The sequence below is a fragment of the Balaenoptera acutorostrata genome, chromosome 11 (assembly GCF_949987535.1).
Source record: "Balaenoptera acutorostrata chromosome 11, mBalAcu1.1, whole genome shotgun sequence".
Lineage (NCBI taxonomy): Eukaryota > Metazoa > Chordata > Mammalia > Artiodactyla > Balaenopteridae > Balaenoptera > Balaenoptera acutorostrata.
This window is the reverse complement of record NC_080074.1, coordinates 53,686,706-53,703,414: the sequence shown is the minus strand read 5'-3', so window position 1 is coordinate 53,703,414 and position 16,709 is coordinate 53,686,706. Positions and strand designations below refer to the sequence as shown.

The 16,709-nt window shown below is 40.3% G+C and overlaps 2 protein-coding genes across 3 annotated transcripts in view; one reads left to right on the top strand and one right to left on the bottom strand.

The window, feature by feature from the left end:
* XPOT (exportin for tRNA) overlaps nucleotides 1–16,709 on the top strand; it is a 148,566-nt gene that overhangs the window by 46,063 nt on the left and 85,794 nt on the right. Inside the window, exons 2-3 of one of the 2 annotated variants that reach the window (XM_057557664.1) lie at nucleotides 4,414–4,529; nucleotides 13,333–13,409. The gene's annotated coding sequence lies outside the window, so the exon portion shown is untranslated. The remainder of the gene's footprint in view (nucleotides 1–4,413; nucleotides 4,530–13,332; nucleotides 13,410–16,709) is intronic. The other variant, XM_057557663.1, reaches the window with a different exon arrangement.
* Nucleotides 1–16,709, bottom strand: part of C11H12orf56 (chromosome 11 C12orf56 homolog) — an 83,488-nt gene that overhangs the window by 16,663 nt on the left and 50,116 nt on the right. Inside the window, 3 exon segments of the mRNA XM_057557530.1 lie at nucleotides 5,203–5,292; nucleotides 5,930–6,036; nucleotides 13,190–13,334. Coding sequence (XP_057413513.1) covers nucleotides 5,203–5,292; nucleotides 5,930–6,036; nucleotides 13,190–13,334 — 342 coding nt within the window.

Below are 16,709 nucleotides of genomic sequence, written 5' to 3'. Positions count from 1 at the left end.
TCCTTGCATCCCTGGGATAAATCCCACTTGATCATGGTGTATGATCCTTTTAATGTGTTGTTGGATTCTGTTTGCTAGTACTGTGTTGAGGATTTTTGCATCTATATTCATCAGTGATATTGGTCTGTAATTTTCTTTTTTTGTAGTATCTTTATCTGGTTTTGGTATCAGTGTGATGGTGGCCTCATAGAATGAGTTTGGGAGTGTTCCTTCCCCTGCAATTTTTTGGAAGAGTTTGAGAAGGATGGGTGTTAGCTCTTCTCTAAATGTTTGATAGAATTCGCCTGTGAAGCCATCTGGTCCTGGACTTTTGTTTGTTGGAAGATTTTTAATTCCAGTTTCAATTTCATTACTTGTGATTGGTCTGTTCATATTTTCTATTTCTTCCTGGTTCAGTCTTGGAAGGTTATACCTTTCTAAGAATTTGTCCATTTCTTCCAGGTTGTCCATTTTATTGGCATAGAGTTGCTTGTACTAGTCTCTTATGATGCTTTGTATTTCTGTGGTGTCCGTTGTAACTTCTCCTTCTTCATTTCCAGCTTTATTGATTTGAGTCCTCTCCCTCTTTTTCTAGATGAGTCTGGCCAAAGGTTTATCAATTTTGTTTATCTTCTCAAAGAACCAGCTTTTAGTTTTATTGATCTTTGTTATTGTTTTCTTTGTTTCTATTTCATTTATTTCTGCTCTGATCTTTATGATTTCTTTCCTTCTGCTAACTTTGGGTTTTGTTTGTTCTTTTTCTAGTTCTTTTAGGTGTAAGGTTATATTGTTTATTTGAGATTTTTCTTGCTTCTTGAGGTAGGCTCATATTGCTATAAATTACCCTTTTAGAATTGCTTTTGCTGCATTCCATAGGTTTTGGATCGTTGTGTTTTTGTTATAATTTGTCTCTAGGTATTTTTTGATTTCCTCATTGATTTCTTCAGTGATCTCTTGGTTATTTATAACGTATTGTTTAGCCTCCATGTGTTTGTGTTTTTTATGTTTTTTTCCCTGTAATTGATTTCTAATCTCATAGCGTTGTGGTCGGAAAAGATGCTTGATATGATTTCAATTTTCTTAAATTTACCAAGGCTTGATTTGTGACCCAAGATATGATCTATCCTGGAGAATGTTCCATGTGCACTTGAGAAGAAAGTGTAATATGCTGTTTTTGGATGGAATGTCCTATAAATATCAATTAAATCTATCTGGTCTATTGTGTCATTTAAAGCTTCTGTTTCCTTATTTATTTTCTGTTTGGATGATCTGTCCATTGGTGTAAATGAGGTGTTAAAGTCTCCCACTATTATTGTGTTATTGTCGATTTCCTCTTTTATAGCTGTTAGCAGTTGCCTTATGTATTGAGTTGCTCCCTTGTTGGGTGCATATATATTTATAATTGTTATATCTTCTTCTTGGTTTGATCCCTTGACCATTATGTAGTGTCCTTCCTCGTCTCTTGTAACATTCTTTATTTTAGTCTATTTTATCCGATATGAGTACTGCTACTCCAGCTTTCTTTTGATTTCCATTTGCATGGAATATCTTTTTCCATCCCCTCACTTTCAGTCTGTATGTGTCCCTAGGTCTGAAGTGGGTCTCTTGTAGACAGCATGTATGTGGGTCTTGTTTTTGTATCTATTCAGTGAGCCTGTGTCTTTTGGTTGGAGCATTTAATCCATTCACGTTTAAGGTAATTATCAATATGTATGTTGCTATTACCGTTTTCTTCATTGTTATGGGTTTGCTTTTGTAGGTCCTATTCTTCTATTGTGTTTCTCAGTTAGAGAGGTTCCTTTAGCATTTGTTGTAGAGCTGGTTTGGTGGTGCTGAATTCTCTTAGCTTTTGCTTGTCTTAAAGTTTTTGATTTCTCTGTTGAATCTGAATGAGATCCTTGCTGGGTAGAGTAATCTTGGTTGTAGGTTCTTACCTTTCATCACTTTAAATATATTGTGCCACTCGCTTCTGGCTCGTAGAGTTTCTGCTGGGAAATCAGCTGTTAACCTTGTGGGAGTTCCCTTGTATGTTATTTGTCGTTTTTCCCTTGCTGCTTTCAATAATTTTTCTTTGTCTTTAATTTTTGCCAATTTGATTACTATGTGTCTTGGCATGTTTCTCCTTGGGTTTATCCTGCCTGAGACTCTCTGCACTTCTGGGACTTGGGTGGCTATTTCATTTCCCATGTTAGGGAAGTTTTCAGCTATAATCTCTTGAAATATTTTCTCACGTCCTTTCTGTCTTCTCCTTCTGGGACCCATATAATGTGAATATTGTTGCGTTTAATGTTGTCCCAGAGGTCTCTTAGGCTGTCTTCATTTCTTTTCATTCTTTTTTCTTTATTCTGTTCCACGGCAGTGAATTCCACCATTCTGTCTTCCAGGTCACCTATCCGTTTTTCTGCCTCAGTTATTCTGCTATTGATTCCTTCTAGTGTATTTTTCATTTCAGTTATTGTATTGTTCATCTCTCTTTGTTTGTTCTTTAATTCTTCTAGGTGTTTGTTCTTTAATTCTTCTGGGTGTTTTAAGCATTTCTTGCATCTTCTCGATCTTTGCCTTCATTCTTTTTCCGAGGTCCTAGATCATCTTCACTATCATTATTCTGAATTCTTTTTCTGGAAGGTTGCCTATCTCCACTTCATTTAGTTGTTTTTCTGGGGTTTTATCTTGTTCCTTCATCTGGTACAAATTCCTTTGCCTTTTCATTTTGTCTACCTTTCTGTGAATGTGGTTTTCCTCCAACAGGCTGCAGAACTGTAGTTCTTCTTGCTTCTGCTGTCTGCCCTCTGGTGGATGAGGCTATCTAAGAGGCTTGTGCAAGCTTCCTGATGGGAGGGACTGGTGGTGGGTAGAGCTGGGTGTCACTCTGGTGGGAAGAGCTCAGTAAAACTTTAATCTGCTTGTCTGCTGATGGGTGGCGCTGGGTTCCCTCCCTGTTGGTTGTTTGGCCTGAGGCGACCCAGCACTGGAGCTTACCCGGTTTTTTGGTGGGGCTAATGGCTGACTCTGGGAGGGCTCACACCAAGGAACACTTCCCAGAACTTCTGCTGCCAGTGACCTTTTCCCCACGGTGAGCCACAGCCACCCCCGCCTCTTCAGGAGACCCTCCAACACTAGCAGGTAGGTCTGGGTCAGTCTCCTACGGGGTCACTGCTCCTTCCCCTGGGTCCTGATGCACACACTACTTGTGTGTGCCCTCCAAGAGTGGAGTCTCTGTTTCCCACAGTCCTGTCGAAGTCCTGCAGTCAAATCCCGCTAGCCTTCCAAGTCTGATTCTCTACGAATTCCTCCTCCCGTTGCCAGACCCCCGTGTTTGGAAGCCCAACGTGGGGCTCAGAACCTTCACTGCAATGGGTGGTATAAGTGTTCTCCAGTTTGTGCGTCACCCACCCAGCAGTTATGGGATTTGATTTTATTGTGATTGCGCCCCTCCTACCGTCTCATTGCGGCTTCTCCTTTGTCTTTGGATGTGGGGTATCTTTTTTGGTGAGTTCCAGTGTCTTCTTGTTGATGACTGTTCAGCAGTTAGTTGTGATTCCGCTGCTCTCGCAAGAGGGAATGAGGGCATGTCCTTCTACTCCGCCATCTTGAACCAGTCTCTTGGAGCTGCTTTTGATCTTAATCATTTGACCAACAAGACAGATTTAGGATTCAGTCCAAAGTATAGTTATCACTGAGACACCTGCTCCCTGCAGATCCCAGAAGCTTGTGGGGGCCCTCCAGGGGCTACTCTTTTTTGCGGTGTGCGGGCTTCTCATTGCAGTGGCTTCTCTTGTTGTGGAGCACAGGCTCCAGGTGCACAGGCTTCAGTAGTTGTGGCTTGCAGGCTCAGTAGTTGTGGCTTGTGGGCTCTAGAGCACAGGCTCAGTAGTTGTGGCACACAGGCTCAGTTGCTCTGTGCCATGTGGGATCTTCCCAGACCAGGGCTCGAACATGTGTCCCCTGTATTGGCAGGTGGATTCTTAACCACTGAGCCACCAGGGAAGCCCATACTATATGGCCTTTTGCAGAAATGTTTGACCGTCCCTGCTATAATGCACAGTATGCCCATAGTCCCTGGCACATAGCAAGTTGCTTAAGGTATGTTAATGAGTATTATCATTAACATTTATTTGTAAAGGTCTCTAATAAATAGCCTGGACAAATATTACTAAAAGTTCTTATTCTTTCCTCTGGTTAAAATGTTTCAGAGTCCATGGTTCTCATCCTTCTTCCACCTTCTAGTGCAAGAAATGTAGATAAACAATTGATATGGGTAGAAAAAAATTAAGATTTTAGTCAGACCATTGCCCAAGGGTGTAATTCATAGCCTATAAATCTCATAAAAAGGTCAATCAGATAATATGCAAAACATGCAAACACATACTTTCTGTGTCAAAGAATGCTGTTGTCCCTCACTATACATTCTTCCATTCTTCCTTTAAATTACAGATGTCCCATTGCCAGCTATAGTTTAGCTAGGCACACAGCTGTCCAACTACAGACGCATTTTGCACCCTCTTTTGCAGCTAGAAACGCCATATGCCTAAAGTTCTCACCAACAGAAGGTAAGCAAAAGTCTTACACGCCTTGCTTAAAAATGAAATTTGCTTGCCCTTTACTTCTCTTCCTGATTCCCACAGGGAGTTATGAAAGCCAGCAATTTAGCCAGCTAACCATGAGGACAAAGATAGCATGATAGAAGGTAGCAGAGCAACAAAAAGGAGGGAACCTAGGTCTCTGGCTGATCTTGTAGAGGAAAAGCATGGCTATTAACTTGGGACTGTTATGTAAGAAAGACGTAAATTTCTATCTTCTTTGGGCCACATATCTTGGAGTATCTTACAACAGCTTTCCCTCCAATGTCATTCACTCCAAGGTCACACAATTATATACTAAAGGGAGCTACTATAGTTCCTGCCTTTGCAATGTGGATAAAAGAGTACTCTGGAAAATTCTAATAGAAACCCCCTCGTTTTTAACGTATGATGGTTCATTTGGTCTTTTTCAGGCAATGACAAAAGATAAACTTATGCTATCAAAATCTTTGTGCCCCCAATAATCAGAGAGAACTCAGTATGTTAATTAATCTATTCATCACAGAAGGAAGTGAGACAAAAGAGTTTAATATATTTACAAGGGGATTGCACAGAGAAGTCAAGAGAGTTGAGTTCTGGAAGACACTCATTAGAATAGTTAATGGGTTGCAACTACAAGGTCTCAAGTTTTAAAAGGCCTTACTTCTTAGCTCCCAATGTGTTCAGGTGTGATGCCTCAGTTTCTGTTTCTCTGAACATCAGTCCCAGAGTCTGTATAATTTCAATGCATGCCCTAGAAAACAAAGAGAAAAAAAATCACAGAAATGGCATGATTTCATTGTAAGTTCAGAATTCCACAAAATCAGTAATGCTCAATAGAACTGCATTCAGATAGCCATGTAGAAAAAAGTATAGGAAGGAAATTCTGTATATTAAATTGCCAACATTGGTTGCGTGTCTACTCTTTGACTGCTACATAGTAAGCACTCAAAAATATTTGTTGAATGAATGAATTAATAGGTGCATGTCAGGATTAAAAGTCATTTACATATTGATTTTTGCACTTATTTTTTGCAAAGTTTTAATGATAATCACACTATTTTTAAACTACATTTAATAATTTTAACTGTTTCAAGTAGTAATTTCTGACTCAAAATTTCAAAGGTGAAAAAGGGATACAGTGAAAGGTGTCTTTTATTCATACACTCATTTTTTTCTCTTTTGGGACAGCCAGTATTACTAGTTTCTTGTGTAGTTTTTCTTTAACTATACAATTAGAACAAAATAAATGCTATTTTAAAAAAATCTTTGTGAAGCAAAACTTGCAGCACTATTAAGCATTAATACAGTATATATTTTTCCCAGTGCCTTCCATTTATCTTGAACATCCTAGGGAAAAAATATCTATGATTATGTAAGTTAGTACTTACACCAGCTCATCAACACTTTGGCTTTTATTTTGAAGTGCATTCTTATCCCTAGACTCTGGCAAGTACTCATGAAGTTTGTTCACTAGGAAATAGAACAGGTCACTGGTCTGTGAAAGCAAACAGGAAAGAAGACGGTAATTAAGGTATCTGTTGGCAAAACTCTCAATTCTTACATAATAAAAATAAGAAGAAATGATTTGTTCTTCAATTAGGGAGAAAGTGATTTACATTCTCTCTCATTAACACTAGCATAACCCAAATTGAAAATATACTTTTACTTACAACCAGGAGACCATTGTCCTGGTGAACAGCCAGAGCTAAAACCTAGCGGGTGATGCTGAGAGATGCCTTCTAGGCCCAGCTTCACCATTAATAGTGAAGATCATCCAGAAGTAGGTGTATAACCTTAGGCCAGTCATTCAGTCACCTTGGAATAATAATATTAAATGGGGGCCACTATATTTCCTACCTTTCCAAAGTAATTTGGCCTTTGTGAGGACATAATGAAATAATGGCTAGAAAAGCACATTTAAAACTGTTTACTAATTCAGAAACAAATGTACAGCACTGGTATAGCCTATGAAGATGGTGCAGAATGATTTTAATACTTCTGTTAATACAGTGGAAATGTAGATTGCCATTTCTGCCAAAATAAACACTGACTTAAGAGTGTGGGAACCAGTTTTTTTGTGTTCCTATCCAGTCTCATGAGATAATTGAGCATGAAAATAAGCACAGGCCCATGAAATCAGGCAAGTTGGTACTAATGAGAATTGGATATAATTGCTTCTCTTTTCTATTCCTCTACTGTTCATTTTTTTCCCAGGACTTTGGTTTACTAGTGGCAACTTAGACTCTTCGTTTAGACAGGTATATGTGTGCTCAGAAGAGGCTGAGAATGGCAAGTGGAGAGAGGGAAGGACAAAAGGAGCAGGACGTACACCTTGGCCCTCCTAGAAGTGCTGGGGTTGCAGAGTGTGGTAACTTTACACGCTGACTCTGGAGCCAGGTTCTTTGAGTTCAAATACCAGCTCTGCCACTGGGTAGCTGTAGGACATTTGGCAGATTACTTATACATTCTGTGACTCTTCATCTCTAAAATGGGATTAATAGAATCACCTCATGAGATTGATGTTAGGATTAAGTAAGATATTATTTGTAAAGTCTGAACAGTACTCAGCATATTGTATGTGCTTAATAAATATCAGTTATTATTGTGATCTCCCACCGCTCAGTGGTTCAGGAATTTTCACTTATAAAATATCTTCTGCTTCACTTATAAAATATCTACCAGCAACAACATGAAAGAGTCTCAGACATATAATGTCAAAAGAAGCCAAACACAAAAGTGTACATAGTGTACAATTCCATGTAAGTGGAATTCTAGGACAGGCAAAACTAATCTATGATGACAGAAAGTACAATAGTTGCCTGAGGCCAGGGGTCAGAGGAAACTGACTGCCAGAGGACACGAGGTAGCCCTAAGGGGTGATAGAAATGTTCTCAATCTTGACTGGGGTGGTGTTTATACAGATATATACATTTGTTAAAACTCTTTACAATGCACTCAAAAATATGTGCACTTTATTATATGTAAATTGGACCCCAGTATTTCTCCAAAGAAGATATACAAATTGCCAATAAGCATGGGAAAAAATGCTCAACATCACTAATCATTAGGGAAATGCAAATCAAAACTATTAGATACCCCCAACACCCATTAGAATGGCTACTATCAAAAAATCAGTAAATAACAAGGAGGTGGAAAAACTGGAGCCCTTATGCACTGTTGGTGGGAATGTAAAATGGTATAGCTGCTGTGAAAAGCAGTATGGCGGTGCCTCAAAAAATTAAAAATAGAATTACCATATGATTTAGCAATTCTGCTTCCAACTATACTCCCAAAAGAATTGAAAGCAGGGTCTCAAAGAGATACTTACACACCCATGTTCATAACAGCATTATTCACAGTAGCTAAAATGTGGAAGCAACCCAAGTGCTAATCAATGGATGAATGGATAAATAAAATGTGGTATTACATACCTGGAATATTATTCAACCTTAAAATGAAGGAAATTCTGACGTATACTATAACATCAATGAATCTGGAAGACATCATGCCAAGTGAGATAAGCCAGTCACAAAATGACAAATGCTGTATGATTCCTCTTACATGAGATATTTAGACTAGTCAAGCTCATAGAAGTGCAAAGAAGAATGGTGGTTGCCAGGGGCTGGGGGGAAGGGGAAATGGGGTGTTATTGTTTAATGAATATAGTTTCAGTTTTGTAAGATGGAAAGAGTTCTGGAGAAGGATGGTGGTGATAGGTATACAACATGAGTGCCTAACGCTGAACTAGACACTTAAAAATGGTTAAGATGGGGGCTTCCCGGGTGGCGCAGTGGTTGAGAATCTGCCTGCCAATGCAGGGGACACGGGTTCGAGCCCTGGTCTGGGAGGATCCCACATGCCGCGGAGCGACTAGGCCCGTGAGCCACAATAGCTGAGCCTGCGCGTCTGGAGCCTGTGCTCCGCAACAAGAGAGGCTGCGACGGTAAGAGGCCTGTGCAGCGCGATGAAGAGTGGCCCCCGCTTGCCGCAACTAGAGAAAAGCCCTCACACAGAAACGAAGACCCAACACAGCCATAAATTTAAAAAAAAAAAAAAAAAATGGTTAAGATGGTACATTTTATGTTATATGTATTTTACCATAGTTTTTCAAAACTGAAGGAAAAAAAAACTTCATGAAGAAAGAAAGAAGGGTTGGGAAATAACATGTCTAGAGAACTCTTTCATTCATTGAACATGTAACTATTGATTGCAGCCATGTGGCAGGTACTATGCTAAGTAATGAGAATAACATCTTAAGCAAAACTGACAAACTGGACATGGTGTCTGTACTCCTAAAGCTTGCAGTTTAGTCAACCTGTACAAAAGTGTTCTCGTAATTTAAAATTTTTCTTGTAATAAAATTGAAGAATAAAAATTACCTAACAGAGGAAAATTATACCCCAATGAAGTTGATTTTTAAAAGAGAAAATGATACACAGTTGACCCTTGAACAACACGGGATGGGGGGTTTGGGGGGAGTTAGAAGTGCCCATCCTCTCCGCAGTCAAAAATCTGAGTATAACTTACAGTCAGCCCTCCATATCTGCGGTTCCACGCCTGTGGATTTAACTAACCGTGATCGTGTAGTACTATAGTATTTACTATTGAAAAAATCAACATATAAGTGGACCGAAGCAGTTCAAATTAATGTTGTTCAAGGGTCAACTGTATATGTTATGATTATATAATATTATATTGTTTATTATATGATTATAATAATTGTATTATTAATTATAAGAATATGCCTATAGTTATTCATTATATTAATTTTATTATAATTTTTAAATATATATGTATAATTTCCCATCCTCTTACCCAAGAACCAAAAATTAAAGCTGCCTCTAATCTCCCCACCCCAGTGTGGGTTCTTAAGGGAGCTTCACATAAACTTGCATTCTGCAGGGAGCCCAGCACAAAGTTGGAAAAAAACACTGCTTTAGCTTAAGGCTATGATAACCATTTAAATAAAAGAGCTCCTAAAAGAAGATGAAAATGTTGAGTTTTACTAGTCATATTTGTTAACTCTGTGTAAATGAATATGAGACTAGATTTTGGTTGCAGATTAGAGAGAGAACATAAGGCTACCAGCTCTGAGGGACACAATGTACTCCACTGAAGTAGGGAAAGACCCCAAACAGGGAGACTACCTATGTGCCTTTTATTTCCCTCTCTATTCACTTTGACCTTTCACTTTTGACAACTAAATTAGAAGATCTTCTATTTTAGTCCATCTAAGGACATTACATTAAAGAACGGCTGCAGAATTTTCAAGTAAGAAGCAGAACATGAATGCTTTACTCCTAGACTTCCAATCAGGTTAATTTTTCACAGGAGAATAAAATTTCAATTTACTATGAATTGATTGTGTGACCTGATATATGCAGGCATTATGTTAGGCCTTAGGGAGAATACAAAGATGAGTATGACGCATGCCTGTCCTGAAGAAGCTTATAGAATACTATGGTAAATAAAAAATATATACCAAGCAAAAGGGAGAATGTCTGTGCTAATTCTTGAGGGTAGGGACTGTGTCTTAGTCATGGTTGCATTTCTAGTGCCTATTACCACACCTAGCACAGAACAGGCATGCGATAAATGTTTATTGAATCGTTAAAGAGAAAGTGCTATGGGAGATGCTGTAGAACTGCATTGTCCAATACAGAAGCCGCTAGCCACATGTGGCTATTTACATTTAAAATGACTAAAACTGAATAAAATTAATGTTTCACTTCCTTGGTCACTAGCCACGTTCAAGTGCTTAATAGCCACATGCGGCTAGGTGGCTACTTTATTGAACAGTGCAGATTATAAAATATCAAGGAAAGTTCTAAGGCACAGAACTGCCATAACAGATCAAAAAGAGGAAGGTACCAAAGTTCTCCACTGAGGAAAGGCAGAAGAACAGCATTTGAGATGAGCCTTGGAGAATGAATGGGTAGGATTTTAACAGGAGAAAATGGAAAGAGTATCCTAGAGAAAGCAATAGTAGGGGAAAACGTGGAGGGGCTGGAAAGGGCAGGGTGTTCAAATCATTTCACATGGTTCAAGCTTTTACAGGAAAGAGGTGAGGGTGGTGAAGTGGTGGGCTGAGTGGGCTAGACCTGGTTTTATTCCCTTTCTCTGCATCCTTCTTTTCCTCGACAGCCGAGGCCAGCTGCTTCAGGCCTGTTTTAAGCTTGGAGACGCTTAAGACCAACATTCTGGTATTCAGCATCAACACCCTTCTTCCGAGTCTAACCCTTAGGTGGGAGCTCCGTTCTCCTGCCTAGACATCTGCTTTAAATCAATCCCCTGATTGTGTCCAGGTTGTCTAAGTGGACCTCTTCTTTGGGCTCTGAGCTAAGTCCTTTGCCAGTCCTTTCCCAGCTGCTGACTTTACTCTTGACTTTGTATCCTTGCTACTCCCCCCAACCCCACATTCCGTGAAGGCCCTGTTCCCAAATCCTAAACATGCAGATCTTCCGGGTGCCAAATGTTTATGCAGACATCTGGGTGTAATCCACCCACATGCTATAATGCCCTGATATTCCTCATTTTGCACATTCTCTTTGTAGAGATCACTCTCGTCCTTGGGCACTGTGCCTTCTCCCTTAGCATCTACAGCTGGATTCGTTTTCCCAGTGGCTGCCCTATGCAGATGTTGGCCCCTTCCTGATAACCCACCCTGCTAAAATAAAGGTCATGCCTGTCCAAATTTGGAATCTGTGACAAGAGGTCAGTAGTGGAGAGCCTTAAATGCCAAAGCCAAAGTGCTTGTACTTAATAAGGAGAGCCTCAAGATTTTTTTGAGGAAGCAAAGTCCTCACAATCAGTGTTACAGATGAGTAAACACCATGTGTAGGTTGGACTGGAGAGGTTTATTTGGGTGGGAGATAATACCAATTTCCTTAGCCTTTCCATGTGGACTCTTCATAACCATATGTAAGTCATTTTGATGCCTGTCCCTGTATTTTCCATAATTCTCTGAAGTTTTTTAGTTAAAACTTGGATGGTGTATTCCTAACAGGGTCTATCTAGTGCAAGCATTTTCGATTATACAGCACTACATCACCTTACCTGCCTCAATGTTGGGGACACTTGATACTCTATTCTCTGTAGCTACTATGCCCTCTAATTAGGGTGATCAGCCATCCCAATTTGCTTGGGACTGGTCTACCTTTTGCACTAAAAGTCCCAAGTGCCATGAACTTCCTCAGTCCCAGGCAAACTGGGACAGTTTGTTATCCTAGTCTAGGTAAACCAGGATGGTTGTTCATCAGATGTGTCAAGCACTTAGAATCTAAGAAATGGCCAAGGCTGTCAGGTATGGCTGGGGAAGCTGAGCACTTCCCAACTGTGCAATAAAATGGTGGCAACTATGTATAAGACCACTAACCAGAATGAGTCTCATTAGCACAGCACCAGTACTCACCTGGGCTTCTCAACACCTTCACCTAAACCTGAGACTACAAGTCAGTCTTACAGAGTAAATGTGTAACTTGCCAAGTGGGAGCTAGACTGCTTTGACTTCCCAGGAGTCACCTTTTAAAAAATAACAATCCGGGGCTTCCCTGGTGGCGCAGTGGTTGAGAGTCTGCCTGCCAATGCAGGGGACACGGGTTCGAGCCCTGGTCTGGGAAGATCCCACGTGCCACGGAGCAACTGGGCCCGTGAGCCACAATTGCTGAGCCTGCGCATCTGGAGCCTGTGCTCCGCAACAAGGGAGGCCGCGATGGTGAGAGGCCCGCGCACCGCAATGAAGAGTGGTCCCCACTTGCCGAAACTAGAGAAAGCCCTCGCACAGAAACGAAGACTCAACACAGTCATAAATAAATAAATAAAAGAACGTGAATTTCTAAAAAAAAAAATAACAATCCTACCTTCAAAAGTAACTTTTTAATTATATTTTTATTGTAGGGGAACATACACGTAAGACTTCTTGAAATGTACTTTCTCGTCTCACTGTCTATACTCATACTTCTTGCATGCCAGGAGCTTCCCCTCCATCTCTCTTTTTTTGTGTCTGCTAACCCAACCCATGTGAGCTACTATCTTTTCCCTACTGCTCTCCCCTCTTCTGTCTCCCCGGCCCCAACACGCCATATACACTGATTCCATCACAACATTCCAGGCATCAAGATGCTTGCATTAAATTTAATCAACATTTTAGGGCTTCCCTGGTGGCGCAGTGGTTGAGAATCTGCCTGCTAATGCAGGGGACACGGGTTCGAGCCCTGGTCTGGGAAGATCCCACATGCCACGGAGCAGCTGGGCCCGTGAGCCACAATTGCTGAGCCTGCGCGTCTGGAGCCTGTGCCCCGCGACGGGAGGGGCCGCGATAGAGAAAGGCCCGCGCACCGCGATGAAGAGCGGTCCCCGCACCGCGATGAAGAGTGGCCCCCGCTTGCCGCAACTGGAGAAAGCCCTCGCACGAACCGAAGACCCAACACAGCCAAAAATAAATAAATAAATAAATAAAATCAAGTAAAAAAAAAAAAAAAAAAAAAAACTTTGCCTCTTTAAAAAAAAAAAAAAAAATTTAATCAACATTTTAAAATGCAGCATCAGTATACAACATTTATTTATATTTTACTTTAAGCTTGAATATGCTGCATTTGATAAACAGGTAAAACAAGCTTTAAAGATTAAAAATAAGACAAAACACCTACTTTCCAGAAAAGCCTTTTCAGAATGAAGTTTTTCGGGGCTGCTACTTTAAGTTCTGTACTTAAACAAAGTATCTTCCTCAAAGTATTGTCTTTAAGAAAAAGTTCAGATTTAAGTTGACTGAAGTGCTTAATTTTCTCCTCAGATCTACAGAAAGAAAAGAAAACTTTCCATGGAAAAAATGATAAACAGCAGTTGAGGAATATCAACGATTATTGCGAGGTTTGTAAAACTTTGTTACTAACTGAATTTTAATATAGTTTTGTACTTCTAACTTTGTTACTTATCAGTAATGAAACTTGCTCCTCCCAAATTGAACTATTTATTAATCTCCAAACATACTTTTTTGCCATGCCCCTTTACTCAAGCTGTACATATCATGAATACTCTCATTGTTCCTGGTAAACTTCTGTCCCTCTTTCATAGTCCAGCACAGAGTTTGTTCACATACCATTTACCATAACCCACGAATCATATGTAATATTATTTGCTTAGTATTTTTTCTTTAAATCAACTCATTTTTTCTTAGAGAAATTTTTTTATACAGAAAATTTTGTATCACTACTTCACATGGGAAGACCAGTACCATTTGCTGTAAATAGCAGGTAACTGTAAAAATAGCAACAAAATTCTAAGTAGATGCTCCCTATTTGAGCCTGAAGTCTGCTCTCCCTTTGACAAAAAGGCAGATGAGCATGTGTTTGAGAGCTGCCACTACTGGCACCAAGCCAATAGGTTCTCTCTAATGAGGTCAGACGAATTGGAAAAGGGAATCATTTTTTACCATGGAATTCAAAGTTATTTCATGCCATGTCAGAATACCACATGAAGTCCTCTTCCATTACTGCCCCATGTGCATTCCACACATCAGGAAAAGCTGGCTTAGCTGAAATGAGTTAACACCTTCTTCTCAGAGCTTTCCCTAATTCCACCAATGATGGGGAACCCTCTCCCATAGCACTTTTTCCATACTTCTTACACCACACTAATCCTACTTCACTCCATTGCAGTTATTTGTGTACTTGTCCTGGCCCCTCGTCTTTGCAGCAACTTGAAAACACATTATCAGGTTAGATATTGTTTCCATCTCCCACTGTGCTCAATAATAACAACCTGTACTTAATTGAGCACTGACTCTGTGGCGGGGTCTGGCCTGGGTTCTCTTCATGGACTAGCTCATTCAGCGTCACTAGGAGGGCTGAGCTGGGAATTACTATTGCATTTATAGGATGTTAGGTTAAGTAGCCTGTCCAAGCTAACACAACCAGTGATTCAGAGAAGCAGGGTGCAAAGTAACAGTAACAGAACATGAGTAGGTTGATGGAAATGTCTTAGAATTTCTGACTTGAAGTAAAAATATTTTTACCACTTATTCCACAAATCTTGATACCAGCCATTTATTCCAGTAATGCTACATGGAATCTTGGTTCTTGCCCACTCCTTCCCCCTTTATTTAAAAAAAATCTAAGATGCTCTCCTCTATGCAATCAATGAACCTCTCTTATTAACGCAAAAATTAAAACTTCCTGAAAAACAGTCTCTTTTCTAGTGGAGATACTGGAGGAGATGATCGTTAAGAATTCAGTCTTAGCCATCAAAAAGACCACAAATAACAAATGTTGGCAAGGATGTGGAAAAAAAGGGAACCTCTGTACACTGTTAGTGGGACTATAAATTGGTACAGCCACTATGGAAAACAGTATAGAGGTTTCTCAAAAAACTGAAAATAAAACTACCATATGACCCAGCAATTCCACTCCTGGGTACTTATCTGAAAAAAATGAAAACATGAATTCGAAAAGAGACATGCACCCCAATGTTCATAGCAGCATTATTTGCAATGGCCAACATATGTAAGCAACCTAAGTACCCATCAGCAGATGAATGGATAAAGAAGGTGTGGTATGTATACACAATGGAATACTACTCAGCCATAAAAATGAATGAAATTTTGCCATTTGCAACAACATGGATGGACTTGGAGGGCATTATGCTAATTGAAATAAGTCAGATAGAAAAAGGCAAATACTGTATGATATCACATATATGTGGAATCTAAAAAATACAACAAACTAGTGAATATAACAAAAAAGAAACAGACTCACAGATCTAGAAAACAAACTAGTGGTTACCAGTGAAGAGAGGGAAGGGGAGAGGGGCAAGCTGGAGGTAGGGCATTAAGAGATACAAACTACTATATATAAAATAAATAGGGGGACTTCCCTGGTGGTGCAGTGGTTAAGAATCCACCTGCCAATGCAGAGGACATGGGTTCAAGCACTGGTCTGGGAAGATCCCACATGCCGTGGAGCAACTAAGCCCGTGTGCCACAACTACTGAGCCTGCGCTCTAGAGCCTGCGAGCCACAACTGCTGAGCCCAAGTGCCACAGCTACTGAAGCCTGCACGCCTGGAGCCAGTGCTCTGCAACAAGAGAAGCCACCGCAATGAGAAGCCCACACACCGCTACGAAGAGTAGCCCCCACTCGCCGCAACTAGAGAAAGCCCGCGCGCAGCAACAAACACCCAACACAGCCAAAAATCAATCAATCAATAAATAAATTTATAAAAAATAAAATAAAATAAATAGGGACTTCCCTGGTGGTCCAGTGGGTAAGACTCCACACTCCCAATGCAGGGGGCCCGGGCTCGATCCCTGGTCAGGGAACTAGATCCCGCATGCATGCCGCAACTAAGAGTTCTCCTGCCGCAACTAAGAGTCCGCATGCCATGACTAAGAAGTCTGCATGCTGCAACTAAAAGATCCCACGTGCCGCAACTAAGACCTGGTGCAGCCAAAATAACTAAATAAATAAATATTAAAAGTAAAAATAAGCTACAAGGATATATTGTACAGCACAGGGAATATAGCCAATTTTTATAATAACTATAAATGGAGTATAATCATTAAAAATTGTGAATCACTATGTTGTACACCTGAAGCGTATAATATTGTAAATCAGCTGTACCTGAGTTAAAAAAATGAAAGAATGCAGTGATAACAGTCATGGAGGCAGAAGAACACGATTATGAGCATAGGGGCAGTGTCAGACAGGCTGATCAATATCCTAGATCTGCCCCTGTTCCTCTGAGTAACTACCATGGGCAAGTTTCTTAGTCTTTCTGTGCCTCAATTTCCTCATCTGTAAAATGGGGATGATGATAGTACCTATCCCATTGTGCTGTTTTGATACTTTAGTTACTTCATGTGCTTAGCACACAGTAAGTGTTTAATGTTATCTAAATAACAGAGGAGTAAGCTTTGAGATCTTGCTTCCCTGTACATCCATTTCTAACTACTGCCACATTTCATTTAAAAAATAACCATAGGGGAGGGGGAAGGGTAAGCTGGAACGAAGTAAGAGGGTGGCATGGACATATATATACTACCAAATGTAAAATAGATAGTTAGTGGGAAGCAGCCGCATAGCACAGGGAGATCAGCTCGGTGCTTTGTGACCACCTAGAGGGGTGGGATAGGGAGGGTGGAAGGGAGACGCAAGAGGGAGGAGAAATGGGAATA